At 38.1% G+C, this 14,705-nt stretch overlaps 1 protein-coding gene across 5 annotated transcripts in view; it reads right to left on the bottom strand.

Moving 5' to 3' along the window:
• Positions 1 to 762: 762 nt before the first annotated feature.
• The window catches only part of ZNF140 (zinc finger protein 140), an 18,498-nt gene continuing 4,555 nt past the window's right edge, over positions 763 to 14,705 (bottom strand). For 4 of the 5 annotated variants that reach the window (XM_008063047.1, XM_008063046.1, XM_008063049.1 and 1 more), the window contains one exon: positions 763 to 2,418. In XM_008063047.1, coding sequence (XP_008061238.1) covers positions 1,283 to 2,418 — 1,136 coding nt within the window. In that variant the 3' untranslated portion in view covers positions 763 to 1,282. The remainder of the gene's footprint in view (positions 2,419 to 14,705) is intronic. The other variant, XM_021715002.1, reaches the window with a different exon arrangement.

Genomic DNA, 14,705 nt, shown 5'->3' with positions numbered 1-14,705 from the left:
ATGATTTACACTTACTTCAGACTGAGTAAGAAATGTCTATAGATTCTAGCGTAACTACAAGTTAGCATACTATCTGAAAATTAAAACCACAGAAATAAATTATAGAAGCTAAAAATGCTTCTATAATTATTTATATATCTCAAAAAGCACACTATTCATTGTTGATATCAATATTTTGGTAGTTACATTTTCAGAATCACATACGCTATGGCAAAAATCAACAAGTACAAAGTTATTTTATTATGAACCAAAGATTTATTTGTAACTTTTCTAAATCCACTTAAAAAAAATTCTCCTCCAAAATAAAAACCCTTTCCCACAGATTCAATCCAGTAGGACTTCTCAAATATATAAGATCTTGCTGTACTAATTACAGTGGTAGTTTCCCCCCAGTATAATTCTGATACAGGTGTCAAATATTGCAGAAAGTAACCTACATTCATTTATAGAGTTGCTTTCTCTCTTAAGTGTATTTAAAATGTAATAAGTTGCCAGGCATGGTGGCTCATGCCTGTAATCCTAGCACTTTGGAGTTGGAGGCGAGAGGACTGCCTGAGCCCAGGGGTTTGAGACCAGCCTGGGCAATTTGGAAAGACCTTGTCTCTACAATAAATAAAAAAATTAACTGAGAGTGGTGGCACGTGCCTATGATTCCAGCTATTTGGAAGACTGAGGTGGAAGGATGACCTGAGCCTAGCAGGTCGAGGCTGCGGTGGCCATGAGGATGCCCCTGCACTCCAGCCTGGGTGACAAGAGTAAGACTCTGGCTCAAAAAATAAAAATAATAAAATAATAAAATGGAAAAAATATTGCATTGTAAATGAAGGCATTCCAAATCACTGTCTGTCTCACTTTGCTTAAGCATGAGTTTTCTAATGTCCAAAGTACATCTTTGTAAAGCTCATTCCTTATCCATGCATTCTATCCTGGTTGACAAATGCAGAAAGAGGGCTAATTTCTGGGTATGTACTCTTTCCTGGTAGGAATTTACAAATTATAGTGAGAGAATTCAACCAAATGAAGAGTCTGCTCAATATTAGCAGATGAAGAATACTCTCAATATTGATTTTATCTTGTCACTACAAAAAGAATGAATGGCTACTAATGGCTTTCCCACATATTTCCTGAAGTTTTTCTTCAGGATGTTGAATAAAGTATGGACCACATTACTTCACGTTCATGACATTCATATAAGGCTTCTTTACAAGAGTTCTCTAAAGTGAAAGTAAGGCTTTTTTTTTTAACATTCTGCACCTTCTCAGTTTTCCTTCACAATGTGAATTCACTGGTGTTCAGTAAAGAATGAGTGGTAACTAAATGAATTTTCATATTCATAGGGGTTCTCTACAGTGTGTATTCTCTGATGTTTTGCAAGGTTTGAACTCCAGCTGAAGGATTTGTTGCATACCTTACATACATAGGGTTTCTCCCCAGTATGTGTTCTCTGATGAAGAATCAGGGAAAAGCTCCGACTAAAGGCTTTGTCACATTCAGCACACGAGTAGGGTTTCTCTCCAGTATGAATTTTCATATGTTGAATAAGGGATGCATGCCATGTGAAAACTTTACCACATTCATCACATTCATAGAGCTTTTCTCCGGCATGAATTCTCTGATGTTTAGTAAGAAATGAGTGGCAACGGAAAGCTTTCCTACATTCGTCACATTCATATGGGGTTTTGGTTGTATGGATGCTTTGATGTCGAGTGAGGTGTGAGAATCGGCGAAATGCCTTCCCACATTCAATGCATTCATATGGTTTCTCGCCAGTATGTGTAATCTGATGGCGAATAAGTTCTGAGCCACTGCTAAATGCTTTCCCACATTTCCTACATATATATTGCTTCTTTCCTATGTGAATTCTCTGATGTCGAGTGAGGTTTGAGGCACGGCTAAAGGCCTTTCCACATTCAGTACATTCATAAGGTTTCTCCCCAGTGTGTGTTCTCTGGTGTTCAACGAGGAATGAAAGGTAACTGAATGTTTTATTACAGTCCTTACACTCATGGGGCTTCTTTCCAGTATGTATCATCTGATGTTTCACAAGGTTTGAGATCTGGCTAAAGGTTTTGCCACATTCCTTACATGCATATGGTTTCTCGCCTGTATGAGTCCTCTGATGTAACACAAGGGAAAAGCGCCGACTGAAAGTTTTTCCACATTCATGACACACATAGGGCCTTTCCACAGTATTGATACTCATATGTTGAGCCAAGACTTCTTGATGAGAGACTGTAACTTGTCTGATACATCGCTGATCTCCTTGCAGCATCTCAGTATCATCTTCACATTTCCAGCCTCCTTTAAAACTGGAATACACAGGACCTTGGCTTAGAATTCTTCCCATTATGAAATATTGGGATGAGCCATCATAAATGACATTTTTTGAAGAAAAATCTTTGATTTCACAATTTGAAACTGAAAGATACCAAAAAACAAAGTAAATGTCTCTTTTTTTTAGTTTACTGAGTAAAATAAAGCCATTCCTCCCTTCATTAATAACAGAAGTAAATTTTTACAAAATCTTAACTGAATAGCTTTCACAGCAATAAGCCCAGAAATTCAGAGTAGATCAAATAGAGGTGTGGGAATGAGTGGGGGGGAAATGAATATAAGTAACTGAGAAAGAGGGGGAAATAGAGCTATCAGAAGATAAGTAATTGTGACAGACAAGTTGTTAGTCTTCCTCACCTCCATTTACGCTATATTTACTGCCAGAATTATCTGAAAATGGCAGTTTCATAATGCTGCTAACTAACACACTGCAAGTATTCTTCCAGTCCCACAAAGGCATCAGACTGTGCTCACTTAGTATCTTTGGGAGATCCTACAGTCACATTTTAAATGGAAAAGAAAGTGGTGGGGAGGGTTTCTGGGACACTTTGGTCTATGATCCTAACTCTATTTTTCTGAAACATTATGAAGCTCATCTTTGTACAATAGTGTCTTTCCATCAAATGCTTTTGATGGACAACCATAACCCTGATTTTCTCCAGGCTGGATTTTAGGAATGGACTTCATCATTTTCTGATTGGAACAGAATTTTATAATAATATGAGGTGGGCCAGGCATGGTGGCTCATGCTTGTAATCCCAGCAATTTGGGAGGCCAAAGGGGGAGGATTGCTTGAGCCCAGGATTTCAAGACAAGCCTGGGCAAAAACAGCAAGACCTCATCTCTACAAAAAAAGTTTAAAATTTTGAAATGCTGGGTGTGGTGGCACACACCTGGTAGTCCCTGCTATTCGGGAGGTCGAGGAGGGAGGATCACTTGAGCCCAGAAGGTTGAGGCTGCAGTTAGCTGTGATAGGAAATTATGGAAGGCAGACTTCTCAAAATCATTACAGGAGACTTCTAGTTTCCAGTTCAACACGTAAGCAGCTTAGAAGTCACGACTCCATCCGATAAGCAAAAAGTTGAGCAAACCTGCACCGTCAATGATTCTTCTAAGATCCCTCAGAAAAGTGTGATTACAGGGCAAACCACTGCCCCCAAAATTGGAGACAGGAAGACACAGATAATCACAACTCACCAGAGCAGAAACCTCCGTAGGAACCAGTGCCAGGATATGAAAACTTGAACTGTAATTGATGACTAGCTAAGAGGCTCAGTGTGGACAAGTCTATAGTTCAAAATTCCAATAACAGGCGAGGCCCCCTAAATTTTTTTGAGTTTTACCTCTAGGAGGTCTACCAGGTGTTCACAGGGAATATCATAGAAAAATACCCTTGAGACTCTGGTTGAGAGGAAGGGAAAATAACCATTTTTAAAATACATCCGAGTATTCTATTCTTACAAGGCCTGCCCTCAGGAAGCACTATTCTAACAGAACTTAACCTGCTGAGGTTTTAGGAGAGCCGAACCTAATAAGGGGAAGGGAAATAGCCAACTCTAGCCTTCCATCCAGGCAAAGGAAAATATCTAACTCCAGACCACTCCAGCCATCCTGTCCCAAGTAAGGTGGAAAAAAAACTGAGAAGAAATGATGAAGTTCATAGTCCAGTTTCACAGGCTCACCAAAATACTGAGACCTAATTTTAAGATGATAAAGTATTTCCCCTTTCCCAATACCTTACCACTACATTATTAAAGGCCTCTTTACCACAATTCCTTTAACCCAGTACATCATGTCTACCTTTCAACATAAAATTATGAGGTATACTAACAGGAAAAAAGTTTGAAGGGACTGAACAAACATCTGAACCTGAGACAGATATAGCAGGAATGTTGGACTTATCAGTCCAATGATTTAAAATACGCTAAGAGCTTTATTGGAAAAAGTACATAACATGCAAGAAGAGATGGATAACATAAGCAGAGAAATGGAAATGCTAAGAAATAATTTTTAAAATGCTAGAAATAAATAGTATAACAAAAATAAAGAATGCCTTTGATGGGCTCATTAGTAGTTTGTGTGACTCTCAAAAGAAACTTCCAAAACTGAAAAGATTAAAAAATTGAAAAAAATAAGACAGGGTATCCAAGAACTGTGGGACAACTACAAAAGGAATAACATATGCATAATGAGAATACCAGAAGAAGAAAGAGAAAAGCAGAAGCAATGTTTGAAGCAGTAATGAATGAATTTCCCCCACATTAATGTCATATACCAAACCAAAGATCCACAAGCAAGACCATCACCTTGGAAGTGGAGCCCAGTGATACCATCAAAAATGTAAAGGCCAAGATTCAGGATAAAGAAGGCATCCCTCCTGACCAGCTGAGGCTCATCTTTGCAGGCAAGCAGCTAGAAGATGGTTGCACTCTTTCTAATTACAACATCCAGAAAGAGTCAACCCTGCAGCTGGTCCTCCATCTGAGGGGTAGCTGTTTATTCTTCAGTCTTATATTCATAGTGCCCAATAATGGCATTACTCTGCACTATAGCCATTTGCTCCAATTTAAGTTTAGAAATTACTGGTTTCAGTAGTAGTTAAACCTATTCAAAATGTTAATAAAGGTTTTGTCACATGGAAAAAGCCAAAAACAAAAAACCCTGCCATTAGGCACATCATATTCAAACATCAGAAAATCAAATTTAAGGAAATCTTGAAGTCAGAAAAAAATACCTTACCTATAAAGGAGCAGTGCTAAGAATTACAGTAGTCCCTCCTTACTTGCAGTTTCCCTTTTCAGCATTTGAGTTACCTGTGTTCAACTGTGATCCAAAAGTATTAAATGGAAAATCTCAGAAATAAACAATTCATGTTTTCAATTGCAGTGTTCTGAGCACCCCCATGATATCTCACTCTGTCCCACTCCATCCTGCCCACAGTGTGAATCATCCCTTTGCCCAGCATAGCCAAGCTGTATTCTGCCTGCCTGTTAGTCATTTAGTAGATGTCTTGGTTATCAGATCAGCTGTTGCACAATTATAGTGCTTGTGTTCAAATGACCCTTATTTTACTTAATACTGGCCACAGAGGACAAGAGTACTGATGCTGGCAAACTGAGTATGCCAAAGAGAAGCTGCAAAGTGCTTCAAGTGAAAAGGCGAAAGTTCTCAATGTAATAATAAAAAAACTCATATCCTGAGGTGCTAAAGTCTACAGTAGGACAGATCTATTCATGTGAGGAAGAAAAAAAGGCAAATCATGCTAGTTTTTCTGACACACTTCAAACTACAAAAGTTACAGCAACATGCATAAGTGCTTAGTTAAGATGGAAAAAGGGTGGAATTTGTGGCTGGAAGACATGAAAACTGATTGATGGTAATCAGTTTGGTACTATCTGCAGTTTGAGGCATCCACTGAGGGTGCTGGAAAGTATCTCTCAAGATAAGAGGGAATTACTCTATATTCCATCTCTTGAGAAACCAAGAAAGCAAGGAGAGTGGAGTGAAACACTTCAAATGACAAGAGAAAAAAACCCACCAACCCAAATTATGTATCCTGTGAGATTACCCTTCAGAAGTGAAAGAAAAATTACTTTCTCAGGAAAAACAAAAAGAAAGTATTGAGGGAACTTTTTGCTAATAGACTTGCTTTACAAGAAATGTTAAAAGAAGTTCTTTAGAGAGAGAGAAAATGATATAGGTCAGAAACTCAAGCCAGGCATGTTGGCTGATGCCTGCAATCCCAGCACTTTGGGAGGTAGAGGTGTGAGGATTGCCTGAGCTGAGAAGTTCGAGACCTGCCTGAGCAACAAGGTGAGACCTCGTCTCTACAATTAAAAAATATGCGTGTGTGTGTGTACGCGCGCGCATAGGCTGGGCATGGTGGCACGTGCCTATAGTTCCAGCTACTTAGAAGACTGAGGCAGAAGGATTGCCTGAACCCAGCAGGTCAAGGCTACAGTAGCTGTCAGCGTGCCACTGCACTCCAGCCTGGGCGACAGGGTGAGACTCCTACTCAAAAAAAAAACAAAAAGAAAAAACTCAGATATACATAAATAAGAGAAGAGCATTACAGAAGGAATAAGTAAAAATAAAAATATTTTTCACATGCTTAATTGATCTAACAGATAAGTCTATTGAAAATACCAATGTATTTGATGATTATAGCTTATATATAAATGAAATTAGTGACAGCAGTGATACTAGGCAGTGGAGAGAATTACAAATATTCTGCCAGGCACAGCGGCTCACGCCTGTAATCCCAGCACTTTGGGAGGTAAAGGCAAGAGGATTGTCTGAGCCCAAGTGTTCAAGACCAGCCTGGGCAACTTGGCAAGACGTCATCTCTACAATAAATCAAAAACTAGCCAGGATTGGTAATAAGTGCCTGTAGTCCGGCTACTTGGAAGGCTGAGGCGGAAGGATAGCCTGAGCCCAGCAGGTCAAGGTTGTGGTGGCCAGGAGTGAGCCACTGCACTCCAGCCTGGGCAACAGAGTGAGACTCCAACTCAAAAAATAAAAATAAATAATTAAATTAAATTAAAATTTTTAAAAAAGGAAAAAACATTTAAAATCAATCATCTAGCTTCTATCTAAAAAAACTTTAAAAAGTACGAATTAAATACAAAGCAAGAAGAAATAATAAAAATTAGAGCAAAAATCAATGAAATTGAAAATAAGATATAAATAGAGAAAATCTACCAAATCAAGCTTGTTCTTTGAAAAGGTGAATAAAATCAATAAGCCTCTAGTCAGTTTAACTAAGAAAAAAAAAAGAGACGTCACACTACTAACATCAGCATTGAAAGAGGAGATAGCTACAGATCCCATGGTCATTAAAAAGATAATAAAGGAATACTATGAACAACTCTATGCCCACAAATTTGGTAACATAGATAAAATGAACCATTTCCTTGAAAGACACAAACTGCCAAGACAATCTGAATAGGCCCATATCTAGTAAAGAAATCAAATGGATACTTGATAATTTTCCCAAGCAAAAAGCACCAGGCCCAGATGGGTTCACTGGTGAATTCTACCAAACATTTAAGGAAGAAATTATTTCAATTATCTATAATATAATCTCTTTTAGAAGATTAACACAGAGTGAATACCTCCTAACTCATTCTATGAGGTCAGCATTGACCTAACACCAAAACCAGGCAAAAAATATTATAAGAAAACTACAGCTGGGCTCGGTGGCTCAGCCTGTAATCCTGCGCTTTTGGGAGGCTGAGGTGAGTGGATTGCCCAAGCCCGCGGGTTCGAGACCCGCCTGAGCAGGCGAGACCTCATCTCTACAATAAAATCAAAAAATTATCTGGGCGTGGTAGCGCACGCCTGTAATTCCGGCTCCTCGGAAGGCTGAGGCGGAAGGATCACCGGAGCCCAGCAGGTCGAGGCTGTGGTGGCCGGAAGCAGCCACTGCACTCTAGTCTGGGTGACAGAGTGAGACCCCCAACTCAAAAAAAAAAAAAAGAAAACTATAAACCAGAGATCTCATGAACATAAATGTAAAAATTCTCTACAAAACATTAGCAAATTGAATCTACAGTGTATAAAAAGAATTATGCCCCACTGTCAAGTAGAATTTATCCCAGGTATGCAGGGCTGGTTCAATATCTGAAAATCAATTAATGTAATCCATCATAACACTAAAGAAGTAAAATAGCATAATAATAGACACATAAAAAACATTCACAAAAACCAACACCCAACTATGATAAAAACTCTTAGCACTACAGGAATAAATGGAAACTCCACTGACTTGATGAAGAACATCTACAAAACCTACAGCTAACATCATACTTAATGGTGAGAAACTTGAAGCTTCCTGCTAAGATGATGAGCAAGGCAAGCATGTCTCCATCATCACTGCTTTTCAACATTGTACTGTAAGTCCTAACCAATGTGATAAGACAAGAAAAGGAATTAATAGGTAAAATATGGCTGGGTGCGGTGGCTCAGCCTGTAATTCCAGCACTTTCGGAGGCTGAGGCGAGTGGATTGCCTGAGTCTGCTGGTTTGAGACCGGCCCAGGCAACTTGGCAAGACCTCATCTCTACAATAAATCAAAAGTTAGCCAGGCATGGTAGTGCACACTGGTAATTCCAGCTACTTGGAAGGCTCAAGCAGAAGGATCGCCAGAGCCCAGCAGATCGATGCTGGGGTGGCTGTGAGTATGCCACTGCACTCTAACCTGGAGACTCCAACTCACAAAAAAGGTAAAATATGCCACTGGGTGTGGTGGCTCAAGCCTGTAATCCCAGTACTTTGAGAGGCTGAGTTGAGGGGATTGCCTGAGCCCAGGTGTTCGAGAACAGCCTGGACAACTTGGTGAGACCTCATCGCTACAATAAATAAAAAAATTAGCTGGACATGGTAGCATGCGCCTGTAGTTCCGGCTACTTGGAAGCCTGAGGCAGAAAGATCGCCTGAGCCCAGCAAGTCAATCCTGGGGTGGCCGTGAGTGTGCCGCTGCACTCCAGCCTGGGTGATGGAGTGAGACGCCAACTTAAGAAAAATAAGTAAATAAAAAGTAAAATACTGGTAAGGAAGAAACAAAACAGTTTTTGTTCACAGATGATATATTGCTTACTCAGGGAATATGAAAAAGTCAACTAAAAAACTCCTAGAATAAATATTGATTATACCAAGGTTGCATGCTACAAGGTTAATGAACAAAAATCAATCACTTTGCTACATACCAGCAATAAACAAGTAGAATTTGAAATAAAAAGCACATTACCATTTATATTAGCACTCAAAAAATGAAATTCTCCTAACAAATATGTATAAGACCTATATGAGGAAAATTACAAAAGGCTTATGAAAGATATAAGGAAGAACTAAATAAATAGATAAATAATACATAATCATGTACAGGAGACTAATATTGTCAAGATGTCATTTCTTTACAACTTGATCTATAGATTCAATACAGTACGATCAAAAGCTCAGCAAGTTATTGTGTAGATTTGACAAACTGATTTAAAGTTTATAACAGAGAAGAAAAAGACCCAGGTCAGCCAACACAATAGTGAAGGATTGACACTATGTGACTTCAAGATTTTCTTTTATTATTATTATTATTATTTTCATTTTAAAGATGTGGGGTACAATTCAGGATTCAGTATACAAGTGGTCATCATACAGGTAAAGTTTGGGCCTCCCTTTGGTCCCCACTTTGCCTGGTTTGAGATCAGGTACCCTTACTGATGTTGTGCTCCCCCCACCCCAAGACTTTCTATAAAGCTGAAGTAATGAAGCCAGTGTGGTATTAGTAAAAAAATAAACAAATAGATCTATGGGAGAGAATAGAGAGGCCAAAAATAGACCCACCCAAATACAGTCAACTGATCTTTGACAAAAGAACAAAGGCGTCACAGTGGTGCAAATAAACCCTTCACAAAAATGAAATCAAAATGGATCATAGGTCTAAGTGTGAAATGCTCAATCATCAAACTCTTGGAAGATAATGTAGTAGAAAGACTATATGAACTTAAGTATGGTGATATCTTTTTAGATGACATGATCCATGAAAGAAAAGTTGGACTTCATTAAAATTAAAAACTTCAGCTCTCTGAAAGTTAATTGAAGAGAATGAGAAACCAAGACACAGGCTGAGGGAAAATATTTACAGAAGACATATCAGACATGCTGGGTGTGATGGCTCATATCTGTAATTCCAGCACTTTGGGAGGCTGAGATGGGAGGATTGCCTGAGCCCAGGAGTTCAAGACCAGACTAGGCAACATAGCGAGACCTCATCTCTACAAAATCAAGAAATTAGCCAGGCATGGTGGCACACACCTGTAGAACCAGCTACTGGGGAGGCTGAGGTGGGAGGATTGCTTGAGCCCAGGAGTTTGAGGCTATGGTGAGACATGAACTCAAAAAAAAAAAAACCACACACACACACACACACACACACACACCCCAAAGACTGCTACCCAAAATATACTAAGACCCTTTAAAATTCAACAAGAAAATAACCTGATTTTAAATGGGCAAAAGGTCTGAACAGCCACTTTACCAAAGAAGATGTATAGATGGCAAGTAAGCATACAAAAAGATGTTCAACTTCTTATATAAGTAGGGAACTACAAATTAAAACAACAACGAGATACCATTGTTGTTTGGGGCAAAGATAGATATCACTATTAAAATGGTCAAAATCCAAAACAACACCAAATGCTAGCATGCATGTGGAGCAACAGGAACTCTCACTCATTGCTGGTGGGAATGCAAAATGGTACAGCCACCTTGGAAAACAATTTGGTAGTTTCTTATAAAACTTAAAATACTCTTACTATATAATCCAGCAGTCATATTCCTTGGTAGTTACCCAAATGAAAAAAAGCTTATGTCCATACAAAAACCTGCACATGGATGTTTGCTGCAGCTTTATTCATACTTGTCAAAACTCTGGAAGCAATCAAGATGTCCTTAAGTTGGTGAATGAACAGATAAACTGTAGTACATCTAGACGATAGAGTATTATTCAGTGCTAAAAAAGAAATGAGCTATCAAGCCATGAAAATGCATGTAGGAAACTTAAATGTATATTAACTAAGTTAAAGAAGCCATTCTGAAAAGGTTACATATTGTATGATTCCAACTCTATGATATTCTGGAAAAGGCAAAACTATGGAGACAGTAAAATAAATGGTTGCCAAGTATTAGGGAGGGATGAATAGGAAGAAGACAGGATTCTTAGTGCAATAAAACTATTCTGTATGATACTACAATAATGAATCCATGTCATTAAACATTTTCCACAGACATATAAGGTACCATAGACTTATTACTCCAAGAGTAAACTGTGTACTTTAGGTGATAATGATGTGTCAGTGTAGGCTCATCAATTGTAACAAATAGGCCACTATAGTGCAAAATGTCAATAGTAAGAAAGTTGTGCATCAACTTCAATTTACCTTTCTGCTCAATTTTGCTATCAACCTAAAACTGTTCTAAAAAATAAAGTTTATTTATTTTGTTTTAACTTTTATCATAGTATTTATAGAAAGGAATTCATCTAGAAAGGTTTCGGGTATTTTTACTCCTAAAATAAAGATTAACAGATATGTACAAATTCACTAGCATTTTTACAGAGAACAATATTACTTATTAGAAAAGAAACTGGGGAAAGTTGTTTAAGAAAAAGCTCAACAATAGGTATACAGGAATTTTACAGAGCAGGTCAGGTGCAGTGGCTCATGCCTGTAATCCCAGTACTTTGGAAGGCTAAGGCGAGCAGATTGCCTGAGACCAGGAGTTTGAGAACAGGCTGGGCAACATAGCAAAACCTCATATCTAGAAAAAAATTTAAAAATAAATTAGCCAGGCATGGTGGCATGTGCCGGTAGTCCCAGCTACACGGGATGCTAAGGTGGAAGCATCACCTGAGCCCAGGAGGTTGAGGCCGCTATAAGCCAAGATCGTCATGATCACGCCACTGCACTTTAGCCTGGGTAACAGAGTGAGATCCCAATTTTTTAAAAAAATTTTTTTATAAAGAGAATTTAAAACTTTAAGAAGCTATGCAAAAAATAATTTAAGAGAGAAAGAAAGAAAAAAGAAAGAAAAAAGGTGTACAGATAACTTAAATCTCCACTTTAGCTCAGTATCAGTATTATCTGGTAGCTTGATATAAATGCAAACTCTGGCTGGTCCGAGCGCAGTGGTGTTTACAACTACCTGATCAAACAAGTTACAGATTTCTTTGTTCTTTCTCCACTCCCACTGCTTCACTTGACTAGCCAAAAATAAAAATAAATGCAAATTCTTGGGTTCTACCCCAAACCTAATAATTTAGAATTTCTGGTGTAGGATGTAGGAATATGCATTTGAAACCTCTTCAGATGACTCTTTTCCAGACTAAAATTTGAGAAGCACTGTGTTACTTAAGCTCCAGAATATGATACTCAGTTGCCTACTGAATTTATATACTCAAGTGACCCACAGAGACACAAATCTCAAATTGAAATAATCTTCCCTCCCCTACAAACTTGCTGATCCTTCTTTTCTAAGGAAAAATAATACCAACAAAAAGAAGTGCCAACCATAATTCCTTAATCTTCTTCATGTCTCTCATCTAGACAGTCACCAGGTCCTTTTGAGTCTACCTTCCTCCATGGATCCCTCCATGGTTCAGGTTATGATTAAACCTAGAGTATGGCAACTCTTAAATGGTAGCCCTGTTTAAATAATTCCAAGAAAAAGGGGTGAGGTGAGGCAAATACAGTAAAAAGTTAACCATTAGTAAATCTATAACTAAGGCTGTATAGATCTAGGCAAAGACAGAAGGATAAAACAGTACTGAGAACCCAGAAATATACACACACACAAAAATGATATTTAACATGTCAAAACAGTGAGGGAAAGGACACATGTGCCAATAAATGGGTATTATGATAACTGGACCTCCCTACAGAAGATATCAAAGTTAACCACTAACTCATATGATATACAAAAACAAACTGAAAATAAACTATAGATCTAAATGTGAAAGGCAAAACAAGTAAACTTCTTAAAAGAAAATAAAGGAAGATGTTTTTCATCATGACCTCTTAGTAGGGAAAGATTTCTTAATCAAAAAAATGCTAGCAATAAAGAAAAATATTGACCTGACTACACTAAAATAAGAATTTCTGATAATTAAAAGAGGCTACTAAGGGAAAAAAATAAGCCACATGTGAAAAAAAAATTTGCAGTGCATATAATTAACAAAGGAATTGTATCTAAAATATATAACCTCCACAAATCAATAAGGTAAAGACAGAATCCAACAGATAAAAGAGCAAAAAATTTCAATGCACTTTGAAAATGGGGTTATCTAATGTTTGATAAACATATGAAAAGGTACTCAACCTCATCAGTAATCTGACAAATGCAAGTTTAAGCCACAAGCTACCACTGCACCCCCTTCTCATGGGTGAAAATTATGATGCCTGACATCAGCCAATATGATGCCTAACTAGAACCCACGTATTGTGTTTGTAGGAGTCTAAGTCAGTAAACTGTCTTTGGAAAACATTTTGGCATTATCCTCTAACACAATTCCAGTCCTAGATATATACCACAGAGAAACCTGTGCCAATATGTGTCAGGATGCAGATAAAATAACATTGTTTGCAGTATCTCTAAAATGCAAACAACTTAAGAATCCGCAACAGTAAAGTGGATAAACTGTACTTACTTATACACAGAAACAAACTACTAAAGCATTATGCAAAATGCAAAAATATTTTTAAAAATGATTTTGAGAAGCAAAATATACATAATAAATACATTATAAATCCTTCTGTATAAAGTTCACAAACATATAAACCTAAACTACTATAATGAAATGCAAATAGCTGACTGGGCATGGTGGCTCACACCTGTAATCCCAGCACTTTGGGAGAGGGAGGTGAGAGGATTGCCTGAGCCCACAGGTTCGAGACCAGCCTGAGCAACATGGCAAGACTCCGTCTCTACAACAAATAAAAAAATTAGCCAGGTGTGGCGGCATGTGCCTGTAGTTCCAGCTACTTGAAAGGCTGAGAGGGAAGGACTGCCTGAGCCCAGCTGGTCAAGGCTGCTGTCGAGGCTGTGGTTACCGTGAATGTGCCACTGCACTAAAGCCTGGGCTGTGAAACACTGACCAAAAAAAAAAAAAAAAAATCAAAATTAAAAAACATTAAAAAAAAAAAAAAGAAATGCAAACAGCTGCTAAAACTATAAAAAAAACCAAGGAAATTACTTTACCATAAAAGTAAGATGATTAACTTTGTTGAGGGACTGGGATGGGCACAAAGAAGGCTCTCAAGGAACCTGGCAGTACTCTCTTTACTATATGGATATTTGTTTTATAATAATGTGTTAAGCTGCACAAAATATGTTTATGCATTGTCTGTCTGTATGTGATATTTCACAATAAAAAGTTTTCCAAATAAGGTACTAGAACACATAAAAATTGCAAGTGCTGTATTAAAATAAAGTACTGAAATTAGAAACAATTTCTATGATTTCCTTAACCCTCACTTTCCTTATAGGTGCTTTTACTATTGTTGTTGTTGTTTCATTTAGAAAAGGACATTTTTCTTCTTTAGTGTCTGCACTTGTTCCACCTAATGACTTCAGCCCACATTAGTGCCTTCTTTCCAAAGCCTTCTCTACATCCTCCAGGAGTCTCTATAGCATTTCTTTTCTTTTTCTTTTTTTAATTTTTATTTTAAAGATATGGGGTACAATTCAGGGTTAGGTATACAAATGTTCATTATGCAGGTGCCCTTGTTGATGGGGTGTGCCCCTCCCTCCCCTGGCAGTTTCCCTCAACTACCAATCCCACCCCCCTCCCCTGGCAGTTTCCCACTACTGCCGAATCC

Source organism: Carlito syrichta, unplaced genomic scaffold, assembly GCF_000164805.1.
Source record: "Carlito syrichta isolate Samal-C Ts95f unplaced genomic scaffold, Tarsius_syrichta-2.0.1 Scaffold306507, whole genome shotgun sequence".
Lineage (NCBI taxonomy): Eukaryota > Metazoa > Chordata > Mammalia > Primates > Tarsiidae > Carlito > Carlito syrichta.
Note: the sequence above shows the minus strand (reverse complement) of the source record. Positions and strands in the feature narration are given on the sequence as shown.